The 27,853-nt window shown below is 37.0% G+C and overlaps 1 protein-coding gene across 1 annotated transcript in view; it reads left to right on the top strand.

The window, feature by feature from the left end:
• LOC148839486 (uncharacterized) overlaps positions 1-18,728 on the top strand; it is a 75,077-nt gene extending 56,349 nt beyond the window's left edge. Inside the window, exons 12-20 of the mRNA XM_088935935.1 lie at positions 1,353-1,452; positions 2,207-2,295; positions 3,023-3,145; positions 3,634-3,720; positions 4,602-4,706; positions 6,627-6,767; positions 7,899-7,983; positions 13,318-13,438; positions 15,130-18,728. Of these exons, the coding sequence (XP_088792061.1) occupies positions 1,353-1,452; positions 2,207-2,295; positions 3,023-3,145; positions 3,634-3,720; positions 4,602-4,706; positions 6,627-6,767; positions 7,899-7,983; positions 13,318-13,438; positions 15,130-15,319 (1,041 nt within the window). The 3' untranslated portion in view covers positions 15,320-18,728. The remainder of the gene's footprint in view (positions 1-1,352; positions 1,453-2,206; positions 2,296-3,022; positions 3,146-3,633; positions 3,721-4,601; positions 4,707-6,626; positions 6,768-7,898; positions 7,984-13,317; positions 13,439-15,129) is intronic.
• The last annotated feature ends 9,125 nt before the right edge of the window (positions 18,729-27,853 follow it).

Here is a 27,853-nt window from a genome sequence, read left to right as displayed (position 1 = left end):
AAAACAAAAATAAAAAGGATGGAGTCCAGGTACCAACAGGCCGTCTACGGGGCCCGGGTGTTGGTTCCTCATTCTGTCACGAAACAGTTCTTTCCGGGCCCTATGCGGACGACACGATCCAGAATAGTGAAGACACAAGGGGAAAAATGGTCATGCAGGAAAAGGGGCTGGAGACGGGGGGGCGTGTCCATGCAGTGCAGGTGTCCAGGGGAAGTGAATCCAGGCGAACAATCCATGTAGGAAATCCAAACGGGAAATCAGAAACAAGGGCTGAAGTCCATAGCCAGGCGATCCATCCGGGGGGAACAGGAACCGGGTCGGAACCGGCGAGGGGAACCAGGAACTAGGAACAGAAAGTTAAAAGCATAACGGAGCCAGACGCAGCAAGACCCCAGGCTCTCATGATGTGGAAATCAATGAGGAACCCGGAGTAAGGTCCGCGTCTGGCTTTTAAGGGGGAGCGGGATTAGGGACCAGGTGCAGACAATGGGGCAGAACAAGGAAGGGCTGGAGCGCCCTTAAGAGGAGGGGTTAGCGATCGTGACAAAACTGAGTTTTTCATGTGGAAAATTTGTTCTCAAGTGCTCCTTAGGCACCCAGTAATAATTTATGGTCTCTTCAAAGAGCATTATCAGTTTTTTTTAGTAAGCCCAGTATAATTTATTCATAACATAGTCATGAATAAACTCATTGCATTTTTATGGAAACTAAGTGCTGAAATGTGTTTTCACATTTTTGTCATCTACTTCTTTAATCATTTATTGACATTATCAATTTAGATTAGATAATTTATTGGAAAAACCTATGTTAACTTGGAATTCCATCTCTACTAATTCCATCTGTTGGAATTCCATGTCTACTAAGAGCTTCATTAAAAGTGTAGAAAGAATATCATCAAATAAACATAATCTTCAGCTGCTATCTGTATATATTGCAAAGTCTCTCTATTCCTAAATAAGAGGCAGCTTTTGGACTGCCATTAGAGAGAAAATATATATACTTATATATATATAATAAACATATATATATATATTATACGTTTCCTACAGTAAGTTAATAATAAGTTTCTTATTTCCTAAGTGAAATGGCTGTCAAGTTGGTTGAAATGCAATAAATACTTGAAATTGAATATGAATATTGCACACAATGATAAATTGAATTATTTAATAAAATTATTACAATTATTTTTTTCAGGACATTTTATACAAAAGTTCTTCTTCAGTAGTTTAGGAAAAAATGCAATACTTACATTGCTTTCTAAACAATTGAAGAACTTTAGCTTTGTCTAAAGCATCCTGAAACAAATATTTTTTACAACATGGTAATTTAGTTTTATTTTGGTCCATACATAGGCAATGCATCGCTTTCATACAAATTTGCAGAAATCAACACAAAGAAGGTCTCCTGTCCCCAATTTGAGAGCTGTTTTGGAGTCAGAGACATCCTCCACAAGTAAGTGCTCTTACATAGCATCTATTTGAAAGCTGGTATGACTTAGGTGTTTGTTACAATACTCAACATTATGTACTAACTCATTTCAGTTTGGTAGTTATGCATCCAATTTGCACCCAGAGAAATTGTAGCAAATTATTAATTATTTATCATAATTAGATTATTGAATTTAGTTGTTTGAGTACAGTAAAACAATGGCCATGAAGTGTCTGAGGAGTGGCAACTGTATTACACACAAATGGTTGTGAAAGGAGATGGTTTTCTTGCACTTAAATAGGAAAAAAATCTGTTGCATTAGTTTCTGTTTCTGTATATTAGTGTGTTTTTAGTGCATAGCTTTGTTCACTAGTATGTGGATTTGGGCTTCATATTTTTTAACACATTCAACATACTAGTGCGACAAAATACAACAGATAGGAAAAATATGAGTTCACAAATTAAAAAGGAAAAGACAAATTTTATGACTATGTTTTCATTATTTCAGTTAGTATTTTTATAGATTTTTGTTAGATTTTAGGAAGAGGTGTTACTGTATTCTTGTATTATTCTAAACCCATAAAAGGATGGATAAAAGGACGGTTCATGTTTCATGGTTCATGGTTCAGTTTTATTTCCCTAACCTTGCGCCTTCATTTTTCACTATATTGTCAGTCTTTGTAACAATGACATATTAAAAGCACTAAACTACTGATTGAGATACTGTAGATCTTGGCCTCTTGTTTTCAGTCATCGTTGTGTTCTTTTCTTACAACAGGAGGACGCTTTTCAAATCCCATCACCTCAGTGGAATTCCACCAAGAAGATGACAGCACTACTAAATCTCACAGCAGCCTTAATGAAGTGGTAATAGTACTTGTAATAGAAATAGTAGTATAAAAGTATAGTAGTAAAAGTTATAGTAGTATAAAAGCTGTACTACCTGTTAAGCAATAGTGCAGGTTTATCTCTATTGGAATACTAGCAACCTCAGGTTTTAACCTTACCTTCCAGTGTCCACAGAAGCCACACACTGTAATTAGCAGGACTTTAGCAACACAGGTGAAAACTCTTAGGTGAAATTGACCAACTGTCATTAAAAAGACACGTCAATAAAAATGTTCTGAAGGCAAAGATGTCAATATACAGGTACAGTATCAGCCACTAACTAATTATCAAATACTCCACAATAATAAGGAACAATGATGGTGATTCTTCATTTCTAGATTACAATACTAGATCAGGTCCCCCTACTGTACAAAAATACAGTAGGGGGACCTGACACAGTCATAGTTCACCAAAGGAGGAGTGACACATGAGATTCTGCTTTGACATACTGTACATGCTTTGACCTGACATGCTTTGACAATCTTAACTATAGACTGATGCACTGTAGATCTTAATCTCTTGTTTTCAGTCAGCCTCAGTTTAATTATAACAACAGCTTCATATTTTGGGGGCTTAATTAGGGGTCAAATTGTTTTAAAATTTGCAGGACACTTAATCAGTTTTGTGCTAGAGAGCGTTTATTGTTTAAAAGTGTAGACTAAAATTTTGAATAGTTTCTCTTGGTGTTCAACATCACTCTCTGCAGGGGGTTTCTAGATGTCGGGGAAGGCAAGTGTCAGTAATGGGCTACCAGGGTCGCAGTGTAACACCAAGTGGGAGACGAACCCCATCTGCTGGCAAAGCAACTTCTTCAGAGTCTGAGCACATGGTTGGTACAGTTTGCATGCCCTTTAGGTATGCAATGATCTGAAGTGTTAGGGTAAATACTAAAGTGATTCCACTTACTGTGCTGAGGTTAGTGGTAACTAATGTGCTTATTTGACACCAGAAACTATCAACAGCAATCTAGAGTAAAGGCAGAATATAGAATAGATTTCTCCCTAAATATACATTCATAAAATGGTTTCACACTGTCACAGCTCAGTCACAGAAGCTACACCTGCCCTCAAAATTTAATCTACTTACACAGACTTTTAAAACTTTATATCAGAATGTTGTAAATCTTTTGTGCAGTATTCACTCCCTTAAATAAATACAACATCTAATACACCTTCACTGGAGCAGTAGGCATGTTATTTATTTTAAAAGTATTATGACCCACTGTAACAAATCTTGTTGTAACTACTGTATTTTGACTTATTCTTGTGTCATGAGTATTTACCATAAAAATTAAAATGACCTGAAATATTGTAACAGGAAGGAAGACCAAACTCAGCATTATCCAGAAAATCTACACATCCACAAAGTGATGTAAGAAAACAACCAGAGAATCCAAGTGAAAAGGTAATAGACAGTAATTTCTTCATTACTTTAGTGTGTTTTAATGTTTCCCTGGCATATAGTATGGGACAGGGAAAAAATAACTGTAGATTGGAGTGTTTCTATGCAAAGCATTATACAGTATTTGCTCTGGAATGTCACTTTCTAATTATGTTAATTAACTAAATTCATAAAGGCAGAATTGGACGTTTGAGCAAGACTTGCATTAAATGAATGAAATCAAATGAATGTTTAAAGAACATATTCCAGTCACTTAAAAAATCACTTTTACAATTTCAGTGTTCATATCAGTGTCTTTAATTCAGTCCTGCTAAGTATACATACTGTACATGTAACAACAAGAAACGTATGACCTTCTTGTATTTTCTTTATTTACTGTATATTGAGCTACTGGGGCAGCAGTGTGGCACAGTGTTTAACATTGATGCCTTCCAGATCAGGGGCTTTAGTATTAGTTCTTGGCTAGACATCTGCATGGAGATATATGGGTAGATTAATTGGTTTCCCTGTATTGGATAAATATAAATACAGGGAAATATAAAGAAAATGGAAGGATGGAAGTTGAACTACACTACCAGTACCCAAACCATACATGAGTTAAAAAAGACTTACAGAGTTGCTTGAGTAAAGTTGTAGGCATTTATACCACATCTGTATTTGTACTTGCTATTTAAGATATTGGATTTGTTTGCCTCTCGTATAATGCTATTTTTTACTGGCTATATACTGTAGTATGCACACTCTGAGGCCAAAAAGTATTTTTAAAAATCTTTCTCTAATAGATCTTTTAAGTCTGCTGAACAAAATAACAACTTGCTTTTTAATAAGTGCTTTTCTACAGTATTTAGCGAAAACTATTATATTATGATTTTATGATAATACAGGAAAGAAGAGAGAAATCAGGGTTATCAACAATTGCATCATCTTATGTGGGAACCAAGGGGAGTGATGATGAAGTACGGGAAGAAACGCATTTCCCAGATGGCAAGGTAAGAATGATAATATCTTTGGAGATACATTAGTCCAATTTTCCTCATTGAATATCCTGTGGGTCACATACAATAATGGTTAGGCCTTTTTTCTGCCACTGTGAACTGCGTCACCCAGCAGTATTTAAGTCTTCATTATTGATTCATATTACTTTGTTATTTTTTCATTTTTTGGCAGCTAATCCATATTTTTAGATGTTTAGCCAATGTGGAAAACCTACTGTAAATCTTTTCTTAGTGTTTGTTGCTCAGAACATTATAGTAATGTTTACTCATATCATATTTGGTAAAGTGTTATTTGTAATAATTTTTTAGGGTATAATATCCATATATAACACATCATCAATCATCAAGGTTTTTTTATTTATCCCTTGACAGGATATTAGTGGGGATATGGCAGTAGTGATGTATACTATTTTTTGATTAAACAAGTTTTGGTATTTTTCTTTTAGTAAGCCCAAAGCTGCTATATAAAATGGTTCATATTGGGAAAAAAATGATTCACATAAAATTGGTGTGGCTTTTTAATACCCTCCTATACACAAATCAGAATTGTGGCAATATTATTTTTTTCATATAAGGATCCGATTCATATACTGACCACATTTTGCAAAGAACTTAGAAAAGTTCCTCCTTACAACCAAGAATATGAGAAAGGAGCAAAGGTTCACTTAGTGAAAATGGAATATCACCTTGGCTTCTTGAATTTCCTCAGTTCCAGGTTGCACACCATGCCAAGATCACTGTTACTGTATAGTAATCCATTTCTGAAATATAAATAGATTAATGCATCTAGAGCTCACAAAAACGTTGGTAGCAAATCATTATAGACAGAAATGTAGTAATGTAATGTAGACTCCAGTTAGAATGAATGACCAGACCTACAGTACATGTTTTTACTTAATTAGAATCATTGCTTTTGTTGAAAAATAATACAATTGACACTCCATGCAATAACTTATCTATATTCCCAGCTTCTTACAAACAGCTTCTCCTTATGCTGTATATTTCTGGTGACTTAAATAATAAAAGATTATTACTACAGGTAGGGTTTAGTTATTTTTACAATTATTGATATAAATTTTACTAAATGTTAGAATTAATTACATTAATTATATGTATAATTACTGAAAATTAGGAATTTATTCATCTTTGCAGAAAAAAGTAATGGTAACATTCCAAAATAATGCACAATAATGCACAATTCAGTCACAGTAATGAATTTAAGGATGAAAATGACCATCATCTTGGCAGCCTCAATTGTTATTTTTATGTTTTCAGAAATTGGAAGTAATGTCCTAATTCAGATATTGTTGCTGGGCTGTACAGAAATGAAGTGTAATTTTTCTGTGATTGTTTTTCGAGGGTATATCTCTGCCATCCTACCAAAGTATTTGCAATTTGACACAAAAATATTACCCCGGACTTTGAAAACAGAAAACAAAATGAACAAGAAAATAGACTGGTTCTGTTATATTCTTGGAATATCAAAGATATAAAAAATAAAATAGTAGTGATTGAATGATTTTTCAAACACTTGACCAGGCAAAAATATTTATAAATTACCTTAACTCACCACAAAATTAGTTGATTGGTCTTTGTACAATTATAGTGCTTCAAAATGTAGAATACACTGTACTGTATGTGAGCGTCCTTGGTCAGGTAAGCATTTGAAGTACTCAATCATGACTAAAATCATGAAAGAGGTGTCAAACAAGTCATGAAAATAAAAATGTTGTATAGATATTTATATACACAGATCACAGAGGAACAAAAATGTTAAATTCTCTGAATATCCTGATTAACACAGTCTACTTCCTCTACTTCTGTCAGATGCCAGATGAGTCTATATTGCTTTAGGTGACTTGACATCTTCAGTAGCTCACTTATTGACTTGACTTCTTTACTATGTTACTGCAGACAGTACAGCTTTTCTCAAGTGGTCACCGGATAATAACTTTTCGCAATGGAACAAAGAAGGAGATTAGCGCTGATGGAAAATCAGTCACTGTTACTTTCTTCAATGGGGATATCAAGCAAATCCTGCCTGAAGGGAAAGTGGTAAGTTTTTATACTGTATATCAGCGGTTCTTAACCTTTTTGTAAGTGCGACAAGTGAAAAGTATGCAACCCCTCCTCCCCACTCAAAAAAACATATTTCCACAGCAAATGAAAAATAAAATAGTGGAAAAAAACTACTTACTAACTACTTGCACTTGCAGAGGAGCAGAGAGGACTACTGGTCGGTGATTTGTTTGGCTGATGTAAAGACGCAAATCATCTTCAACCGTGAAACAGGCTCTGTATTTGTTCATCTTTTTTCAAGGCCATGTTACTCAGGCCTTGGTATTTACCTTGCATTGAGATCCAAAAGTCAGCCAGCGAAGATCTGCTTCAGAGCCAAGTCAGTTATGAAACCAATCAATGATTCTTCAAATCTTCAAATTCAAGCAATAATCCTATATTAGCTGCCTCCGAAAATGGATATCTAATCCATGTGTCTGTGGTAGAAACATCCATGTTTTCAGGAAGATACTTGAAAAACTGACTTTTCAGTCCATCAAGATGAGCTGGATGGTTGTTCATCCAAGGTACTGTACATCTGCTGTTGTACCTTGAGTGAGGTACTTTACCCCAGTACCTCAAGTCTACCCAGCTACTGTACTGTATATGAATGGGAAACAATGTTTGCTGGGGGGCAGACTCAATGGACTGGCATCCCATCCATTGGAGGAATCTTGTGCTCTACATTTATTTAACACCATGGAAACCAGGATAAGATCTGGACCAATCTATTTATATTTACACACAGTCTTCACATTCACAATGAAATAAGCCCTCTCCAAACAAAAAGGGATAATAAATAAACTCACATACTAGTATTTTAATAAAGTTCAAGTAGATAGCTACATCAGTATGCGTAGGCTGAAAAGGAACAAGTAAGGATTTTTTCCATGCTGCAAAGAACAGAAAAGAGATGCAACATTTTGGGTGTGGAGTCTTCTTCAGGTGTGGTTGAAGAAGGCTTCACAGCAGAAACATTGTGTCTCTTTTCTTTTCAGCATGGAATAAACCTTTGTTCCTTTGTAGTATTTTGATATCCCAACAATGTTGTTCCAACTAAATGTCTATACATTTATTTCTCATATAAAGATGAACAAATCCTTTTTTTGTTGTTTTTAAAAACAAAAGATTTACTTCTACGCTGATGCTCAGACAACTCACACCACTTATCCAAATGGCCTTGAAGTTGTGCAGTTTCCAAATAACCAGATAGGTAAGTTTGGCAGATATAACAAACCTTGTGATGGCTCTTATATATGATGACTATTAATTTGCAGCATTAATAATTTGCAACGTTGCTGACAATTATTTGAAAGATATCAAAAACATTCTATATTAGGTCTGACCATGTTACCAGCATGTTACCTATAGCAATAATTTTAATCCTCAATTTAAGACTGACATGTAAAGATTTCAAGAGTAACTTTTGATTTAAGTTTAGCTTACTTGTAGATAGATAGCATTTTTATATATTTTATATTCAACAAAGCATAATGAGATTTAATTCAGTTTTCAGTTATATAATAGCTGGTTAATTATAATCAGGTAAAATAGTCAAGTACTTACTACACAAGGCCATACATTTTACATGTGCTGAAGGTTCAAATACTACTGTTTGATTGTTTAAGCTGAAACATTAATTATCAACACATCACGTCAAGTTAAATAGATGTGCTTTCACTCCGCTAAACAATCCTAAATATAAAATTATGAAGAAAGTCTTACAATCCCTTCAAATTGAAGCAACATAAATATATATACTGATGGGAAAAAGAAACGCAACATTTTCTGGAATGAGAATACTATAGTTATAGTTTATATACTTTCACAAAAAGTTGTCCATTTGTTTTAAGCCCTCTGACCAGCAATACAGCTTGTGCAGTGAAGCATTGCAACTTGCCAAAAGCTTGTTAGGTCCACTTTTACCCAATGAGGTCCAGGTGGAACAACGCCTGATCAGGTCACCTTTAAAAACACCTTGTACCCCTGTGTCTGGGAGTTTCCCCACTTAGTGCATTTCCAAGGAAACACTACACCATGAAGACCAAGGAACATTACAAGCAGATCCGAGACAAGGTTCTTGAAAAATATCAGTCTGGGCAAGGATATACAGTAAGAAAATTTCCACGGCATTGAATATACCTCAAAGCATAGTGAAGTCCATGTGAGAGGTAAGAAAATATGGAACAACAGTGAATCTGCCCAGTATCATTTCCAAAATGGAGTGTCCGGGCAAGAAAAGCCACAGTAAGGGAGGCCACCAAGAGGCATACAACAACTCTAAAGGAGTTACAGTCCTCCATGACAGAGATGAGAGAAACTGTGCATGAGACTACAATAGCACGCACACTTCATAAATCTGGCTTTTATGGAAGGGAGACAAGAAGAAAGCCTTTGCTGAAAAAAACTCATATCACATCTCGGCTGGAGTTTGCCCAAAGGCACGTGAGAGACTCAACAATTTCGAGGAAGATTCTATGGTCTGATGAAACCAAAATTGAATTTTATGTTTGGTGCAAACCTAACACTGCACATCACACTGAGAACACCATCTCTTCAGTGAAGCATGGTGGTGGAGCACCATGCTTTGAGAATGCTTCTCTGCGGCAGGGACTGGAAAACTCATAAAGATAGAAGGAAAAATGGATGGAGCTAAATACACAAAAATCCTGGAGGAAAACAATCCACAACAGCACTGGGACTTGGAAGATGACTCATCTTCCAACAGGACAATGACCCGAAACATACAGCAAAAGCCACACTGAAGTGGCTTAAAACCAAAAAGGTTAATGTCCTGGAGTGGCCCAGTCAAAGCCTACACCTCAATCCAATTGAGCATCTGTGGAATGACTTAAAAATTACTGTTCACAAACGGTCCCCATTCAACTCGATGGAGCTTGAGCAATTTTGATAGGAAGAATGGGCAAAAATTCCAGTGTCAAGATGTGCAACACTGATACTTACCCGAAGAGACTACAAAGTGGTCATACCAAGTATTAACTCTGGGGGTGGGGTTGAATAGTTATGCATTCAATTATTTTCTGTTTTATATTTTTAATTAATTTGGTAAAATGCCTGGATTTTTTTTCACTTTGCCATTATAGAGTACTTTGTGTTATGAGTGGCAAGGTAGTTAAATACATCATGGTTCCATGCTGTAACACAATAAAATGTGAAAACGTCCAAGGTGAATACTTTTGCAAGACACCGTGTCTAACTGAATGTCCCTGGAAGCTTAATGTTAGTGTTTAATTTAAGAATGGCATTTATGTTAAAATATACCAGATAAGAAGATTCCTAACTACTAATGTGATACTCAATTGCAATTAGTCATGAAACTAGCAGCTGTGGATTTGATTTTAAACGCGTATTGTAGTATAACAACTTTTATTTCCATAGATAAATGATATAGATTCAAATGGAGATCATTCAGAGGAATAAGCAAACAAGTTGCTTTTTGGGTTCTATGTATTGGCTACATTTGTGTCTACAATACTATAAATGTAAATTTTATGCACTTTTTAGGGGCTGCATTTGTTGCACTTCATCTAAGAGTTTTTATTTTATGTTTATGGTGAAAAAAACAAAAGAAATTATATTTGCAGCTCTAAAAAGGCAAACATATGACTTTCAGGTCATCTCAGTTCAGTGCTTTCCTTCTGACCTTGTGAGGCTTTGGAATTTTAAAGCAGCATGTTTCAACACAATAATTATTAGACCACACCTACAGGACAGAGAAGGAACACTGTTCTGAAGAAATATCATAAATAAATAATAAGATGGCAATAACAGAGTTTTTTCTTTAACATACTCTTACATTTGCCTACACAACTTATTCTCTGTATCCCCAAATCCCTGCTTTCCCCAGAGAAACACAAACGTAATGCCCCATCACAATATAACATTCAAGAAATGTATTCAATTAATACCCAGATGTGACTACACATTTAAGACTTGCAACTCATTTAAATATGTATTTCTTTCATTTCAGTTCACTCGCCAGGATATCTGAAAATTCACTATTGCATACTAAAGGCTCTGCATGCATTAGATGTTATACAGCTACTAATAAAGACAGACATTAAATTATTCAGGCATTTGTTATTAATAAATGTCACTTTTATTTATACAAACATGTAGACACACCTGATGAAGGCTCCACAGCCAAAATGTTGTGTTTCTTTTAATCTCTTTTCAGCATGCAATAAAACTTTATTTGTTCCTTTGCACGCTACTTAGTTGCTTAAACCCATGGTTATCAAACTGTGGTACTGTACGCATATGGAGCGCCCCCAGGTGGTATGCCAGATAACCCTGGAAATTTGTTGTGTGCACTGAAAAATTAGGATGGGTTTTCATATTTTCTATTTGAATAAAATTAGTTTATGTGTCAAATACGCAGCCGACGTACTTAGCTATGATGATACAGCATGCGCTAATACTTGAGTGGACACAAGAGCTGCTATTTAATTCTATACCATTGTATAGGATGAACGTAAGTGACCGATTGTGTTTTAAAAATAGGGAGGTACGACAATGTGTGTGATTTTGGAGCACTGCCAATGTTATAAGCACAGGAAAGCATGATAGATAACAGAAAAATATTTAAGGACTATTCTAGGTTAGTTTGAGAAAAATACACTGAGCATCTGTGTGTTTTGCTCCCATGCGCATGAAATAAAAACTTCTTTTAACTTCTGACACTAAGAGTAATGATGCCAGTTCCCATAGATCATGCACACCACTTGAGAACGAGGAGGATTATTCATCACTCACCGACACTAGCTCTGCTGCTGCTGAACCTGACACAGACAGCACTGCTAGTGTTAGCAAGTGTCGGAAAACAGTTACAAGGCTACAAAGATCACAATTATCTAAGTTTGGGATTTACTTACACCAGGACTGAGGAAGGCCCAAGACCACAATGCATCATGTGCTGTGAGATTCTCAGCAATGAGAGCATGAAGCCAGCACATCTGATGTGGCACTTTACCATGAAACATGTGCTCTTGAAGGATAAGCCTGTTGATGTTTTTCAAAGGAAACTTAAAGATCTGAAGCAGCGCAAGTCCACCATAAGGAACAGTGTCACTCCAGTTTCCAAAGCCCAAGAAGCATCTTACCATGCAAGCTTGCGGATAGCTAAAGCAGCTAAAGCCCCACACTGTTGGTGAAGAACTTTGTTTACCGTTGGCAAAAGCGCTGATCCAGTGTGGCTGGTGAAATTAGCCTACTTGGCTAATATATTCACACGTTTGAAATGAGCTGCATATGGGACTGAAGGAGCTCTCTTTAATAATTTTTAACATGTCTGACAAGATCACTGATATAAAGAAAAAGCTGCATCTTTTTGTTAATAAAATCAATGCAAGTGATGTCTCTGCTTTCCCAACTTTGGGGAACTATCTGCACACATGTGGTGTGGCACTTGATGCTGCTGTTCGTGATGCGATTGCAGTGCACCTGTTGTAATTGGAAGAAAGTTCTCAGAGTATTTTGCAGTTGAGGCCACACCAGAGTGGATCAGCAACCCCTTTTACTGTTAACGTCTTAGAAATACCCAAGGATCTGACCTGTGCTGAGCAAGAGAAGTTGTTCAAGTTATCATTTGATACAACTTTGATGTCAGAATTGAAACAATAGTCGCTGTATGATTTCTAGATCCAAAGACAGAGTGAATACTCAGCCCTCACATTAAAGGCTGTGCAGTTTTTGATGCCTTGTGCTACTACCTACCTTTGTGAGAAAGGCTTCTCTGCTTTCACTGCAATCAAGACAAAGTACCGCAACAAAATGGAAGCTGAGCCAGATCTGCATTTGAAGCTCACTGCCCTCATCCCTGACATTGCAAAGCTTTGCTCGACTAAACAGGCTTACCCCTTTCATTGAAATAGTAAGTTCTCAGTGCTATTTTTATTATATGGGTGTGTGAGTGTGTATGCGCGCACGTTGGTCATTGAGATTTGAGATGAGAAGATGACTTGTAGGTGGTACTTGGATGCTTTGGTTTGATCAGGGGTGGTACGTGGTCCAAAAAGTTTGAGAACCACTGACTTAAACCATATGAAGAGGTGGTTTAAGTTCCCAATTTTTTTATCCTCTGGAGGACAGCAGCTGTTGCTTTGGATTAGTTGCAATTGAGAACAGGTTTAGTACGGTGCTGTGGACTAATTTCAGCAGCCAAGTTCATTGTAATTGGTCTTAAGGTAGTGCACTAGTTGAGCACGGAGCAGCATGATAACCACAGGTTGAACTCCAATTAGTACACTGCTTTCAGTTTGATGCAATTGACCTACTGACTCTCTAGGATAAAGTTTTGACAGTTGCGGACCTCTCTATAGAGTACTAAGCACAGACAGTCAGTTGATTTTTTTGTTTGCTTTCATGCTTATCCTGGACAAGACAACACCTGTTAATCTTTGAACTCAGACAAATGTAAGTGACTCCCAGTTTAAAAAATGCTTTGATCCAGAATTTTAAAAGGGTAAAGGGAGAAGATCCAATGGCAAAAGTAAGGCAGACTTAAATTTTGTTTTGTTTTCTTTAGAGAAGCATCACCCCAATGGTACAAAAGAGATTGTTTTTCCGGATAAGGCTGTCAAGCACCTTTACCCTGATGGACGAGAAGAGAGTATCTTTCCTGATGGCACAGTGGTAAAACTTGCAAAGTAAGATCAGTGGGTATTTAATAAACTAGGGCTTCTTATGCAGGGAACCACCTTTACACTCTATGTTCTTTATACTCCCTGTTTGTCAAGTTACAATAGGGTGTGGATTATATTTTGCAACAATTTCCATAATCACAAGTGAATCTGTTATTGGCAATGTGCATATGGTGATAATGAATCCTTGTGTGGGATAAATAATTTATCTGAAAGGCACACATTGCATCTTTTTTGGATACAACACACTCTATTTCATTCCCCTGAAATAACAGCCAATCAACAAAGCAACAAAACTAGTGGGGGTCAACTGGTAACAGATACTAATTAATTTCAAATGCTATACACCCGTACCTCTGTCTACGAATGTTCTTTTTATGAAAATTTGATACTTAGAAGCATTTAAATTGGTAACAACATTTTGTTTTGAATAACGAAAGCCAACTTTAAAACTACATAGAAGTGACAAATGAAAATTTCAAAACCTCCTCCAAATGTAGAGAGTGAAGAGGAAAACGTCATATGACTTGTTTCATATTGAGTGTTCACATCACATTAACTAGATGGGTGAGAGCTAGCACAGAGTCTATGGAGTGGCACGTCAAATGTGTGATACAGTTTACTACGTCTTGCTTTATACGTTGTTTGCTATTGTGTGTGCTCTTACTTTTTGTTGAAGAAAATTTGCGGTTTACACATTATCATGGATCCTAAAGGTGTTGTGTGGAGTGTGTGTGTAATTACACAAAGAGCAAATGAAGTGGTTACTGTAGAGTACAGTACTCCACTTAGGTATGATTAATGATGTCTACATAAGCAGTGTTTTTTATTACTAAAAACACAGTTTGAAAAGTCAAAGCCCCAACTGAGGCTAGCAAAAAACGAAAGAAAAAAAGAGCAAAAAGAAAAATGCGCTGCTTTGCTCAGTGTGTCCTAAAGGCCCCCCAGCTTGTCCTTAATTAGCCAGGAAAGCTGTGGTAATCCAGAGCGCCCCCACACTAAACATGCCCCTGTGTAATACCATAGCCCAAATAGACCATGTTGGAGTTAATAGCTAATTAATTAATCAATCTGAGGACTCCGTCTTGCCGTTTCTTAAACAAAGCCACAGCATTGTCGTCAATAGTATTGCTGGGTAGCTTGTTCAGTACTTCCACAACCATATGAGCAAAGAAGTGCCTCCTGTTCTCAGTTGTAAATGCACTTCTGACTTTTCTGTCCACTGGTTTTCAATTAACTCTTCATTCTGAAAAAGTTTACCAGGGTGGCCTTTGTCAATGCCTCTGAGGATTTTAAATGGTTTCATCAGGTCCATCCATAGTCTTCTTTGTTTAAGAGTAAAAAGTTATTTTAGAAAGAAAATTGGAATTTGGGAATCCTTATTTGAATGGATGATGATGATTCAAATATTCATATATACTGACACCTAAGACAGGGGGTACAGTTAATCAATCCATCAGTTCAGCAATTTAATGGTATTTTATTATTATTGGATTTATTTCAGAAATGTACACATTTAAAAAATCTATCCTATTTTAATTGCTATCTAAATTTCTAAGAAACAATATAATTTTCAAGTCAGCAGTTTTATGGGTGGTCATACAACAATAATTACCATAAAAATAAGGAAACTGCATGCATAACACTCAGAGCCATATTGCTGCTGCATTTTACATGTCTTTATTTTGAATTTCTAGGAATGGAGAAAAGACAATTGAATTCAGCAATGGGCAGAAAGAGATCCACACTTCACAGTATAAACAAAGAGAATATCCTGATGGAACAGTGAAGACTGTTTATTCAAATGGAAGACAAGAAACTAAGTATTCTTCAGGCAGAGTGCGCATAAAAGACAGAGATGGGATTATTATTATGGATAAAAAGTAATGCAGAGTTTTTTTTGTTTTTTAAATGCTGGTTTAAAACATTAATTAAAATTGAAAATCCTCTAAACATATTGTCAAAAAGTGCAGAAATCTCCTCCAAAAGCGTGATCTTTAAATATTTTTCCAGGGATAAGAGTTTTATTGTTTCATATTTCACTTTTGACAGTAGCTAATAATGCAAAAATGTCTGATTAGAATTTTATCTTTGCTTTGTATTATTTTATAATAAAACATTCAATTAATGTGGTTAAACTTATCTAAATAGCATTTCTAATTTATAGGAACATATATTGCTAATTCCAACATATTTGGACTATTTTTAATTTTTGGAATATACATGATATAATATTATGTGTTTGTCATGTGCTTCCTCACAGGCCTGGGACCCTGGGTTCAATTCTTAGGGTGCTAGCTGTGTGGAGTTTGTATGTCCTTAATGTTTTTACTCCAATTTTCCTCCAACATTCCAAAGACATACTGGTAGGTTAATTGGCTTATGTGAAAATTAGCCCTGATTTGTTTGTGTCTGTGTGTGCTCTGTGCAGGCTGTATCCCAATGCTTCTCTGGAAAGGTTCTGGGCCATACCCTATAATGGTTTAGCAGTTATTGAAAGTGATGCTATATCACTCTGCAACTCACAACTGGCAACCCACTGAAGTTAAGCAGTGTGAGCCTGGTCACTACCTAGATGGGAGACCTCCTGGGAAAATCTGCGGTCCATGTGGGTCCTAATGCCCCAGTATAGTGACGGGGACACTATAGTGTCAACAGGCGCCGTACTTCGGATGAGACGTAAAACCGAGGTCCTGACTCTCTGTGGTCATTAAAAATCCCAGGGCATTTCTCGAAAAGAGTAGGGGTGTAACCCTGACGTCCTGGCCAAATTTCCCATTGGCCCTTACCAATCATGGCCTCCTAATAATCCCCTTCTATGAATTGGCTTCATTACTCTCCTCCCCACTGATAGCTGATGTGTGGTGAGCATTCTGGCACACTATGGCTGCCTTCGCATCATCCAGGTGGATGCTGCACATTGGTGGTGGTTTGGGGGAGTTCCCATTACCTGTAAAGCGCTTTGAGTGGAGTGTCCAAAAAAGCTCTATAAAGTGTAAGCAGTTATTATTATTATTATTATTATTATTATTATTATTTAAAAACTTTAAACCAATGCTCAAACTATGAATTTTATATGTGTACAGGACTTTCTCAAAGAATCCCATAGAAATTTAGAAAAAAAAGGTAACCCACTTAATCCACAACTTCTGTGTAGACCTACCTGGGTGATGTACAAACCTAGAAACCATTAGAGTCATTTAGACTTAGTCATTTTGCACAAATAGTCCCACTACACTCCACACCAGATAAAGAATAGGCAAATGTCTTCACCGGTTGAAATAAGGGAGAATTCTAGATAGGCTGGACTGTGCAAACCTAGAAAGCTTGAAATACAGTATAGCCAGGACACCAGTGTTAACTGCCCTAGTCAGTATCATATTTACAGCATAACAAGCAGGATTAATCTCTTAAAATATGACAAAATGACTATTGTATTAAATTAGCAGGGATATTTATGCCATCCCATTGGTACATCAGTACATAACCAGGTCTTGTATTCTTCTAAGTTATCTTAGAATCATATAAGGCAAGGGCACTTTCAGTGGGAATTAAGGGTTTTTGAATTGTTAAGGAGGTTTTTAACAGTACTGTAGCAACTGTGCTTGTTTGTTTACATACAGCTGCAAATCTAATGGCACCCTGCAGCTGAAACACAAAACTTTGTCAAGTGTAATGAATGTTGTTCATATATATGTCAACTATTCCTATTATAAAAAATTGTCAAATGATGCAACTTTGAATGTCCATTTGTGACAAAGTTTGTGAACCTTTAGATTTAGTAACTGGTGGCACCCCCTTAAGCAGCAATGACTCTTACTAAATGTTTCCTGTAAGCACTGATCGGTCACTTAAGTATTAGGAATGTTGGCGCCATTCTTCCTTACAGAACGCATTCATTTCTGTGACATTTGAGGTCTTCCTTGCATGGACAACTTGCTTGATATCCTGTCACGACATTTTATGGGTTTAGGTCCAGATTTTGACATGGCCATTGGAATACATAGATTTTTTTCTTCTGTAACCATTCTTTTTAGCCCTGCATGTATGTTTAGGATCATTGTCTTGTTACAAGACCAGACCCAATTTAAGTTCATCTTCAGGTTATGACATAGATATTCCACTTTGTATGGTGCCATTTTTTCTTATATTTCATTATTTGTGCCGTTAGATGGCGCACGATTGTTTTACCACAGTAATTCCAAACTGTGCATTGCGCCACCTAGGAAAGGTGCCATTGTCAGTCAGGGGCGTCTCGGGTATCACCAGTCAAAAATTTTATTATGAGCAAAACCCACTGTTCATGCACACAGAATATACGAGTCGTGTGTTACCTAGCTAGACTGTGTCACATGATACTGGCCACAAGAGTCGGCAGTCTGTAAGAGTCTGTAAGCAGCGTACCAGTTGACCGTGGCTTCGGTGTTTCATGTTTCTGAGTGGTCATTTTATTATTTTTTTGTTACACAATCGCAATTGAGAGGTTTTTAAATATGAGTAAAAAACGTGAAGAACATGGAGCCTAGTTCTATAGAGAAACGGAAATGCAAATACAGGGAGTATGACGACAGTTTCTTGAATTTCGGTTTCACTTGCACAATTGTTGACACACAAGAATGTGTTGTCTGCCTTAAAGTGATGGCTGCTGAGAGCATGCTCCCCGATAAATTGAAACATCATTTGGAAACTTCACATTCGTTTGATAAGTAAGTCTTGTGAGTATTTTTCGCACAAGTTTATTGAATGAACAGAAAGCTGTTTTTTCTAACCAATCTACTGTCCTCAGCAAAGTTATTTTTTCATCATACAAAGTAGCATACCGGGTAGCACAATGCAAAAAACCTCATACTATTGGAGTACCAAGGAATAAGCAACAGAGCTCTGTGAATTCTGCTTCACTTTGCAATATCCTGCCTTTGTGAAGCTGGGTTTTCAGCACTTGCGGCTATCAAATTAAAGTTCAGATCAAGAGTCAATGTTGAGAAGGAGATGCATGTTGCAATTTCAAAAATACTACCCAGTGAATTATGTTAACATAATTTATTAAATAAGCCCACCTACCCATTAAGAAGCACAAACAAAAAGACATTGTATTCTCCCCCTTTTTAAAAAACATTGATGTTAGATTTTTACATTTTTATTTAGTCATTTTATTTGCATTTTACAAAGATGTTGACTATTTTTTTAATTTTTTCAAATTGTTTGTACATTCAAATAATTTCAACAAAATGTGTTATATTTTTACTATTTTGATCAAGCCTATTGGTTTTGAAAATGATTAAAAATAATAAGTAAATTGGATCAACTTTGTTTTTATTTTGACCCATCATTTCCTTTCCAAATTTATAATCTTTTGTAAAATATCACACTGCTATAGAACATTTTTTTGACACAGTGGAGGCATGTGGAAAATTTGACAGGTCAAGGGATGCATGGACCCAAAAAGTTCAAGAACCCTGCTTTACCGATTTGATTCACCAGTTAGATTGGGTCCATCGTACTGTGAGGGAACCTGCGCCAAAATGAGCGGATTGAAGAAGCAGAAAGTTGAAAGTGAATGTAGAGTGTGCATATAAAATTGCTAAACAAAGCAAGTTGATCTCTGAAGGAGTGTATGATAGAAACCGTAGATATTCTTTGTCCAGAGAGCAAGAACAAATTTGAGAAAATACGTTTCTCACGGAGAAAAGTTACCCATCAGGTCGAGGTAATCAGTGAAGACTTGGCTTGTGAGGTGAACGTCAAGTATTTTTCAGTTTTTATATTTAAAATATGTTTTTCTCTCAGGATATCATTAACCTTGAACTAATAACCCTATGTTGGATTCTAAACTTATATAGGGCATAGGCTATCTGTAACAGCAGCATAGAAATAGCCCTTGGGACAAAATTTTTGCCCACCCCAGGTCTATACCCTAGGCAAACATGCCAATCTGTAACTTAATAAATACAGAAACAATTTAGAGACTAGCTTAATAAACATGTCTGGAAGGTGGGAGAAAATTCTAAAACCTAGAGAAAACCAATATGAATGTATAGTGAATATGCCTATTCTATGTAGAGTTCCAGTCCAATTTTAACCCAAAACCCAAAAGCCGTAAGATAGCAGTACCAATCTCTTCACCACCATTTACAGTACAAAATCACCTTATTCTTTTACATCAAATTTTTTTTTGGATGCACTAAACTTTAAAGAATTAGTATCATGCAAAATTTTAAAAAAAGCTTGTGTCTGTACAGTATATGCCCTCCAATGGACTGGTGACCTATCCAGGGTGTATGCTGCCTTGTGTGCTCGTATCCTCTGGGGCAAGACTCTGGCTCCTCTGTAGCTCCCCTGTGTATTGGAAAAAGCTTTTAGAAAATGGAAAGAAATAGTTTTGTTATTTTTCATTCATTATCCTCCAGTGCCTTCCAGACCTTTCGGCTTGCTTGTTTACAGTGTATAACAAAAAAACCCAACAGATTTGGTTGCAACTCACAAAAAAAACATTAATTAGTATGTCTTATTTGATTATGATGCATTGATACGTTGTCCAGGGTGTATCCTGCCTTTCACCTGTAGTTTGAGGCACAAGCAACAAAAATTTGTTCCAACACAAGTGTGCCAAAACTTATGCATGTTTTCCTATAGTTGCGTACAGGACAGAAGGACAGTCTGGCCAAATATCAGTGCTTCTTAGCCTAACAAAAGCGAGAGCAAAACATACGCAACAATCCATTTTGAAATACTGTTACATAGTAATACGCCGCACAATCGTTTGACAGCCAACAGCCACAAGGGTACATAATCTCATAGTTCTCAACTCTCACACATTGAGACCAAATTTTACACATTTGCATGCAGTCTAGGTTGATAAAAAAAATGAAACATCAAAATAAAATTTTGAAATTGTTGTAGACTTGTGACTCCATTAATTAATCAAAGTGTTTTTTGTATGTGAATAAAAGAGCTTCCGCTCTGCCCTGCTCACCGTACACACCACCTATGCTGAGCACTTGGCAACTTCTTCTTCTTTAACTTGCTTCAAACTAACCTTAAAAGTTACCTTTTTACCAAGGTCTTCATTTAATTGGCTACAGTCAAATTATAAAAATTATGCTCTTGTTTTTTTCATTTAATTTTATTATTACTTTTCTTGTCTTTATCTTTATTTATGAAATACTATGTCCTTGGATTTGGAAAGGTGCTTTATACTGTAAATGAAAGTTTCTTCTTTTTTTTGAGAGCTGTGTTAGTAAGACAGAAAACAAAACAGCTGAATCATTGCAGCTGAATCATTGGGTTGCAGACAAATACAGTATCCCTTCGTTGCTTCCTCCTTAATTTTTAAAGCAAAATAAATCTTATTGCCTCAATGAGTACACAATAATAAACAGCACATACAGTTAATAGCAAAGAGAAGACAATGATGGCTTGATGCATACAGAAAATAGCAAATAGCAATGCGTTTCAAGCATAAAACTCTTCCTCAGGTAGCATCATGGGTAGCCTACATCATTGATGAATCCTATATAATCAACTAGTTGTCGTGGTGAAATGTCTTGATCAGGATAGTATTATTTAGTTACAATAATAACATACTGTATCTAATTAGTTTGCAAGTTAACCCTCCTCTTCCTCAAACTTTGTGCCCTGCAAGAGGACCTTATTCTGACCTTGTATTTGAAACCAGATTCTGACTAGTTAATCTCAACCTTCTTTACAAGAGCTTACTGTCCTTTTTATATTAGGACATTCTAATTTCTCTTCTTGTAAAATCCTCAAAATAAAAACATTCTAGCCTAGTTTGGTGATGTATGTTTACAATGTAGTTATTTCTATTTGATTCTGGGATTCCATGTTTTAGGAAGGGGGATTTTAATATTGGGTTATATTGTCTTATTTCGGATGCAGGATACTTATCTTGTTAGCCAAAGTGCTTGCAGTTTGCAGATTATAAGGGGTAGAACTGTTGGACATATAGGGATTTGAAATGCATAGTTATGTATAATCTATATGTGATCTTCTTTAATTTTGTGTGTTGTGATATTTCATGGTTAATAAATATTTGTGTCCAACTTTTAAATGATTTTGTTACTCTATTGACACAGCTGAGCCAGACAATATGAAGAATGCATGTGCCAGATCTCAAACACCTGAAAGTTTTACCTACTGATTGAGTAGATTTTTTAGATTTTTTTTTACTTTTTATTTAACGGCTCTTTTCCTGAACCCCACCCCCAACTGTAATAGATAAAAAAATATATCAATAGCTTTGTTGCATTTTCAATGTCTGGCTGCATGTACTGTACAGTATGTGTAATGTTTTTATTATATTGTTACAAATAGGGGGGTAACGAAACTGATGAGAATCAGGATTTCAACAGCCGCTTAGTCAATCAGTGAAATAATTGTTCATAACCTTCAACTTGATACCTGATTTCTAACCATATACCCGAGCGGCTGGTATAACTAGAGGCATGTGAATTCTTTATTCTCTGGCACAGCTTTGTTTAGAGGAGTAATAATCCAGGAACACTTGGTTAAAACAAGTATTTATTACAATAAACTACACATGATACAAAACATACAACACACAAAGTTACATTATATACAGTATTTACAGACAAGGCATTTCAGAGGCCTAACATTCTGGTCACCCAGAAAACCCCAGACTGCTACTAAGCACTAAACTCTTAATATGGAACAAGTAATAGGTTTATTCCATGCTGAAAAAAAGAAGAAAGAAAACACAACATTTTGGCTGTGGAGCCTTCTTCAGGTGTGTTCTTCAGCCTTCTCACACACACAAAGAAGGCTCCATGGCCGAAACGTTGTGTTTTCTTTCTTCTTAATTTCAGCATGGAATAAACCTATTGTTCCTTTGCAGCCTACGCATGCTGACGCAGCTACCCACCTAAACTCTTAATATGCCTACAGAGGCCACACAAGAAATGAGCTGCCTTCTAACTAAATACAAAACAACTTGCAGATAAATCTTTCTCTCTGCACCCTGTATGCCACAAAATAAATGGGAGCCTACATCCCTATCCATAAAATACACCCTAATCAGGAAAACTGGGTACTAGGAGGTACTAGGAAACCCATGTTCCCTTAAAACACAGAATAGCATGCTCTAATAAGGTTCAAATATTTATCTCCAGTCAGGTTTGGTTTGGATGATCGAGAAGTAGGGGCTCTCACTTCAAATCCCAACTCCTCTGGACTCCTCTCTCTTCTCCCTGCTCTCCTTGTTTCTCCTCTTCCTCCTTGTCTTCTCTCTCCTGATTCTTTCCTCTCTCCCCTTTGTGCTCTTAAAGTGATCTTACTCTATATTGTCTCTTTCTGAGCTGCTCCTTGCCAATCATTACACCACAACTTCCATAGGTGTACTAAGGTAAACTTTACCATCGTTTCTGCTCAAGGCCCCCCCCCCACACACACACCTCAGCAAACATCCTCTCTCCTTTGAAGTTAGAAGTATTTACTCTTTCCAGTGTCACAAACTAAAATGTAAGAGACACTTCTAGTCACCTAAAGCTGCAACAACTTGCATAGGACTTTGGTACAAAGTTACAGGATTGTTGTGTTGATAAAGCTTTTAGCTTTAGCCAGAGCTAGCAAACACTCTTGAAAAATACTGAATTCAAAAGTTAAATGTATTGATATTGATTCATATTTGAAAAAATTACAATGCAGAAGAGAACCTGTGACAATGCCAACACACCTGGTACCAGACGACCAACACTGCCAGCTGCCACCTAAGGGTTTTATGTTTTAAGACATCTGTCTTTAACTTTCCAACTCCCTCTGGGATCTTAGCTTTTCTAAAATGTTCCTCTCTTAGAACCTTCATATTCACTTGTCAACTCCCAACTTCTCATACATACTCTTCACTCTATCTTCATTAATCACCAGATGTTCAGTAAAAACGTACTTTTGGTAGTCTGTTCATTTGAATTGTAGTTATGCTGCCTTGTAAGGATAAATGCAGGGAGGACCACCTCTGCAAGTGTTTTTCATTGCTCATTTTTATTACCTTAAAAAATGAGGCTTCAAGGCCTGATCATTTAGTGGAGCAGCACTCAAAGGAGCAGAGGGTACACAGGCCCCAAGAACACTGATCCAAAAAAAAAGATGTACAGTAGCATTGAGGTACAAGTTAATTTGTCTAAAAAGGATTGGTTATGTTTTGATGTAGTTATGTAATTCAGAAGTAGCAGCAATAGAGGATATGTTGATTCCAGAGCCTGAGCACTTTACTTGCAAGGGTGTCTATAATGCCCCTCAAGTAACAACTCTAAGGCTTCACATAGTTCAGTAAATCAACTAGGTCACAGATCAGCCTTTTCTTCAAAGTCACATCTGTAGCACACATGCAGAATACATACTTGATCCAGATTATTAAAAATCAGTCAGTTTCAAATCCATTACTTTATACTAAAATCAGACCTACTGTATGAGTGGGAAGCAATCAAGACATATAGATCACATAAATGCTCAGCTGACACACCAGGTTGGGCATCGGATTTTGACATATTCCCCAAACCAAAAAGTATGAGTAGGAAACAAGACCGTTGATCAAAGCTCTCACAATTAAATGAGATTCAATGTTTGGTGACAACTTTTGATTCCACCGACTCAGTTACGGGATACAACTACCACAGGGTGCACTGCGCCATCCAGGCCAAAGAGAGTTTCTCAAAAAACATTTTTTAGATAGGACTACAGAACCACCTGTCCTAAATCTGACTTGGGCCCCAAAATCCGATGCCGAGCTTAAAAATTGTCTAAGTAGAGTGTGAATGCTAACCCTACATGGGGTGTCAGTTGAGCATTTCCGTGATCTACTGTACTGTATATCTGAGCTTCTCTGGGCATCGGATTTTGCCATGTTCCCCAAACCAAAAGGTATGAGTATTAAATGCCAGTCTGTCTTTAATTACCTCCAGCAGAGAGAGGGAGATGTGTTGATGTTGCAGGAGTGTGCTTTAGCCTATCAAGAGAGGTTTAAAAGCTTTGAAGATAGGTGGGATAAAGGGCCTTCTGTTTGGTCAGGGGACAATAACAACAGAGCCTCTGACGTGGTCATTCTTTTCAAAGGATGGGCCTTCAGATTGAAAAGTATTCATAGATGGCAGGTTGCTGTGTGTGGATGTTGAATGGGGGACCGTTAACCTGCGTCTAATCAACGTGTATTGTCCTACTGATGTGGGAGGAAGGGTGGAGCTACTCAAGGCACTCTCTCCCCTATTGTTATGTAGCACAGACGTGATAGTGGAAGGGGATTTTAATTGTATCTTAGAGCACACAAGACAGGCAGTCTAGCTCTCTGATAAAATCGGATTCCAGCTCAATGGCCCTGCAAAACTTAGTTAAAGACTTTAAACTCTCAGACGCATATAGATGCATATATCCCACAACAGCAGGATATACATGGTCAGGGAGGAATAGCAGCTCCAAAATTGACCATTGCTTTGTCTCAGAGAGATTGAAAGTTGTTGGGGTCACTCTTCAGCCTGTCTTCCTCTCAGATCATCAGGCTTTAGGGTGTAGAGTGGAACTCCAGGGCGGGACTGTCTTTGGCCCAGGCCTCTCGAAACTCAACACAAAACTGCTAGAGAATTTGGGGGCAATATCCCGCTACAAGGAGAAACTATCACAGTGACTGTCCTTGCAGTGTCTGTTCGGGTCAGTAGGAGAGTGGTGGGAAGAAGTGAAGCTGAGGACAAGGGCCTTTTTCATTGCTGAGGGGAGGAAGGCCGCTGCCAGACAGAGAGAAGTAGTAGCCAGGGAACAGAGGCAGCTGCAGCGTCTCTACACAATGCTGCACAATGGCTTCAATGTGCTCAAGGATATCACCCTTTTAAAAAAGGACATCCGGAGCATAGCAGAAGAAAGTAGTTGAGGTGTGCTGTTAAGAAGCTCCGTTCCATCCAGCGCCTTCCCAGCTCCCTGGACTAAGATCAAGGAACTGCGGGTTTGCCAGCTTGAACCCTGATCTTATTCAAAAGGCAGAGAAGTGCACTCTAGTGTGGGGAACATGTCAAAATCTGATGGCCAGAAAGGCTCACATATAGATCGCAGAAATGCTCAGTTGAGACACCAGGTAGGGCATTGGATTTTGATATATTCCCCAAACCAAAAGGTATGAGTAGGAAACAAGACCATTGATCAAAGCTCTTGCAATTAAATGAGGTTCAATAATGCTGGGTGACAACACCCATCCAAATTCCTGACTTCGGGCCCAAAATGCTGCGCTGAGCTTAAAAATTGTGTAAATAGTGTGTGAATGCAAACCCTAACCCTACTTGGGGTGTCCAGCGACCATTTCCGCGATCTATATCTTAGCCTCTCTGGGCATTGGATTTTGGCATCGGATAATGCTTGGTTTGTGAATTATTTTGGGGGGTTTTGTATTTTTGTGTTCCCCAAACCAAGAGATATGATTTGGAAACAATCAAGACCGTTGATCAAAGCTCTTGCAATTAAATGAGATTCAGTAATGCTTGGTGACAACTTTTGATCCTGCTGACTCAGTTTCGGGATACAACTACCACGCGTTACATTGTGCTATCCAAGCCCCAGAGAGTTTTTGAAAAAAAATTCAGATAGTACTACAAAACCACCTGTCCTAAACCTGACTTGGGCCCTGAAATCTGGCGCTGAGCTTAAATATGGTCTAAGTAGTGTGTGAATGCTCTCCCTTACCCTACCTGGGGTGTCAACTGCGCATTTCCGCGATCTATATCTGAGCCTCTCTGGGCATTGGATTTTGACATGTTCCCCAAACCAAAAGGTATGAGTGGGAAAAAATCAAGATAGTTGATCAAAGCTCTTGCAATTAAATGAGATTCAATATAGCTTGGTTATAACTTTTGATCCCACCAACTCATTTTTGGGATACAACTACCATGCGGTGCACGAGTTTCTGAAAAAAAAAATTTCAGATAGGACTACTGAAACACCTGCCCTAAACCTGATTTGGGCCCCAAAATCTAGTGCTGAGCTCAAATTATTGTATAAATAGTGTGTGAATGCTAACCCTCACCCTATCTGGGGTGTCCAGCGAGCATTTCTGTGATTTACAGTACATGTAGCAGAGGCAATATACTGTATAATACCAAAGGAGCAAGTAATAGGTTTACTCCATGATGAAAAGAGAAGAGAGAAAACACGTTTTGGCTGTGAAGCCTTCTTCAGGTGTTAGCTCATAGCCGAAAAGTTATGTTTTCTCTCTTCTCTTTTCAGCATGGAATAAACCTATTACTTGTTCCTTTGCAGACTACGCATGCTGACACAGCTACCCACCTGAAATTTATAATACCTTTATATTTGGATATCACATGAAACACCACTTGGATTGATAAAGCACATCTTACAGTGCAGTTGTGATTATTAAGGTTGTAAGATTTAAACTGATCAGCTACAGGCTATTCCAGACTGGTGGACAGAAATGTAAAAATACAATAAAATAGTTTGATAAAACATATGTTCTAGAGCATAGAGCATTAATTTCATGAGGATCACAGTCTATCAGGATTCTTGATGTAAAAATGCTAGTAAATATTTGAGAAATAAGGAATAAGTAAGATAGGTATACAAAACATGTAATTAAATGCTTTTTTCTGGCCTATAAAACACAACTAGACAGAGTTTTGCACAGAACATTCAAGAGAAAAATGTAAGATGGAAACTAACTTTGGGACATTAATACCAAAAGAACAAAAGCATGTGTAAGTAAAGATATCACCTTTTAGGAAACATAAAAGTCTGAACTTACAAATGCTTCCTCAGGAAGTTAACTGAGTTGATTTTTCCAAAAGTTATTTTTGCAAAAAAAACAAATTTCAGATGTTATTCAAAACAAAAACACTCACTTGCCAAGTCAAACACAACTTGCCTTTTATTTGTCATAGACAAGAACCACACTAATCAATTCAGACTCAGAACATAATGGGCACTCTGTGTTGCAACCATAAAAACATGTGAAAACCATGCCATCACATATCAAATCTTTAAAATAAGGAATGATGTTTACATTGATTTTTCATATGTGACATTTGTATTCACCAAAATTTTACTTAAGGCTGCTTATAATGCTAGGCAATAATAGCTTTTTTGCAACCCTGCTCTTGTACTAAAATGTTTTTATTACTATCAGTACGGTACCTTAAAAGATCATTTTATTCAACTGTCAAAGAAAAGAGGAAGTGAATCATCACGATTCTGCAGTATTGGTCTATCTTAACCCTTGTCATTAATAATTACTTATCTTAAGTACAATAATCTACAGATGGTAAGTACAGTTACTGTTAAAAGAGAATGCATTCTAATTTTGTTCAGATATTTAATTTCTTGAGGCAAGCTTAATAAATCCATCAAAATAAAATTAAATACTGCTTTCTAGAACTGTTTCTGGTTTGAATCCCGGCCAAT

Source organism: Atractosteus spatula, chromosome 2 (assembly GCF_055471065.1).
Source record: "Atractosteus spatula isolate fAtrSpa1 chromosome 2, fAtrSpa1.hap1, whole genome shotgun sequence".
NCBI classification, from domain to species: domain Eukaryota; kingdom Metazoa; phylum Chordata; class Actinopteri; order Semionotiformes; family Lepisosteidae; genus Atractosteus; species Atractosteus spatula.
The sequence above is the reverse complement of the archived record's forward strand: the minus strand, read 5'-3'. Positions and strand labels throughout refer to the sequence as shown.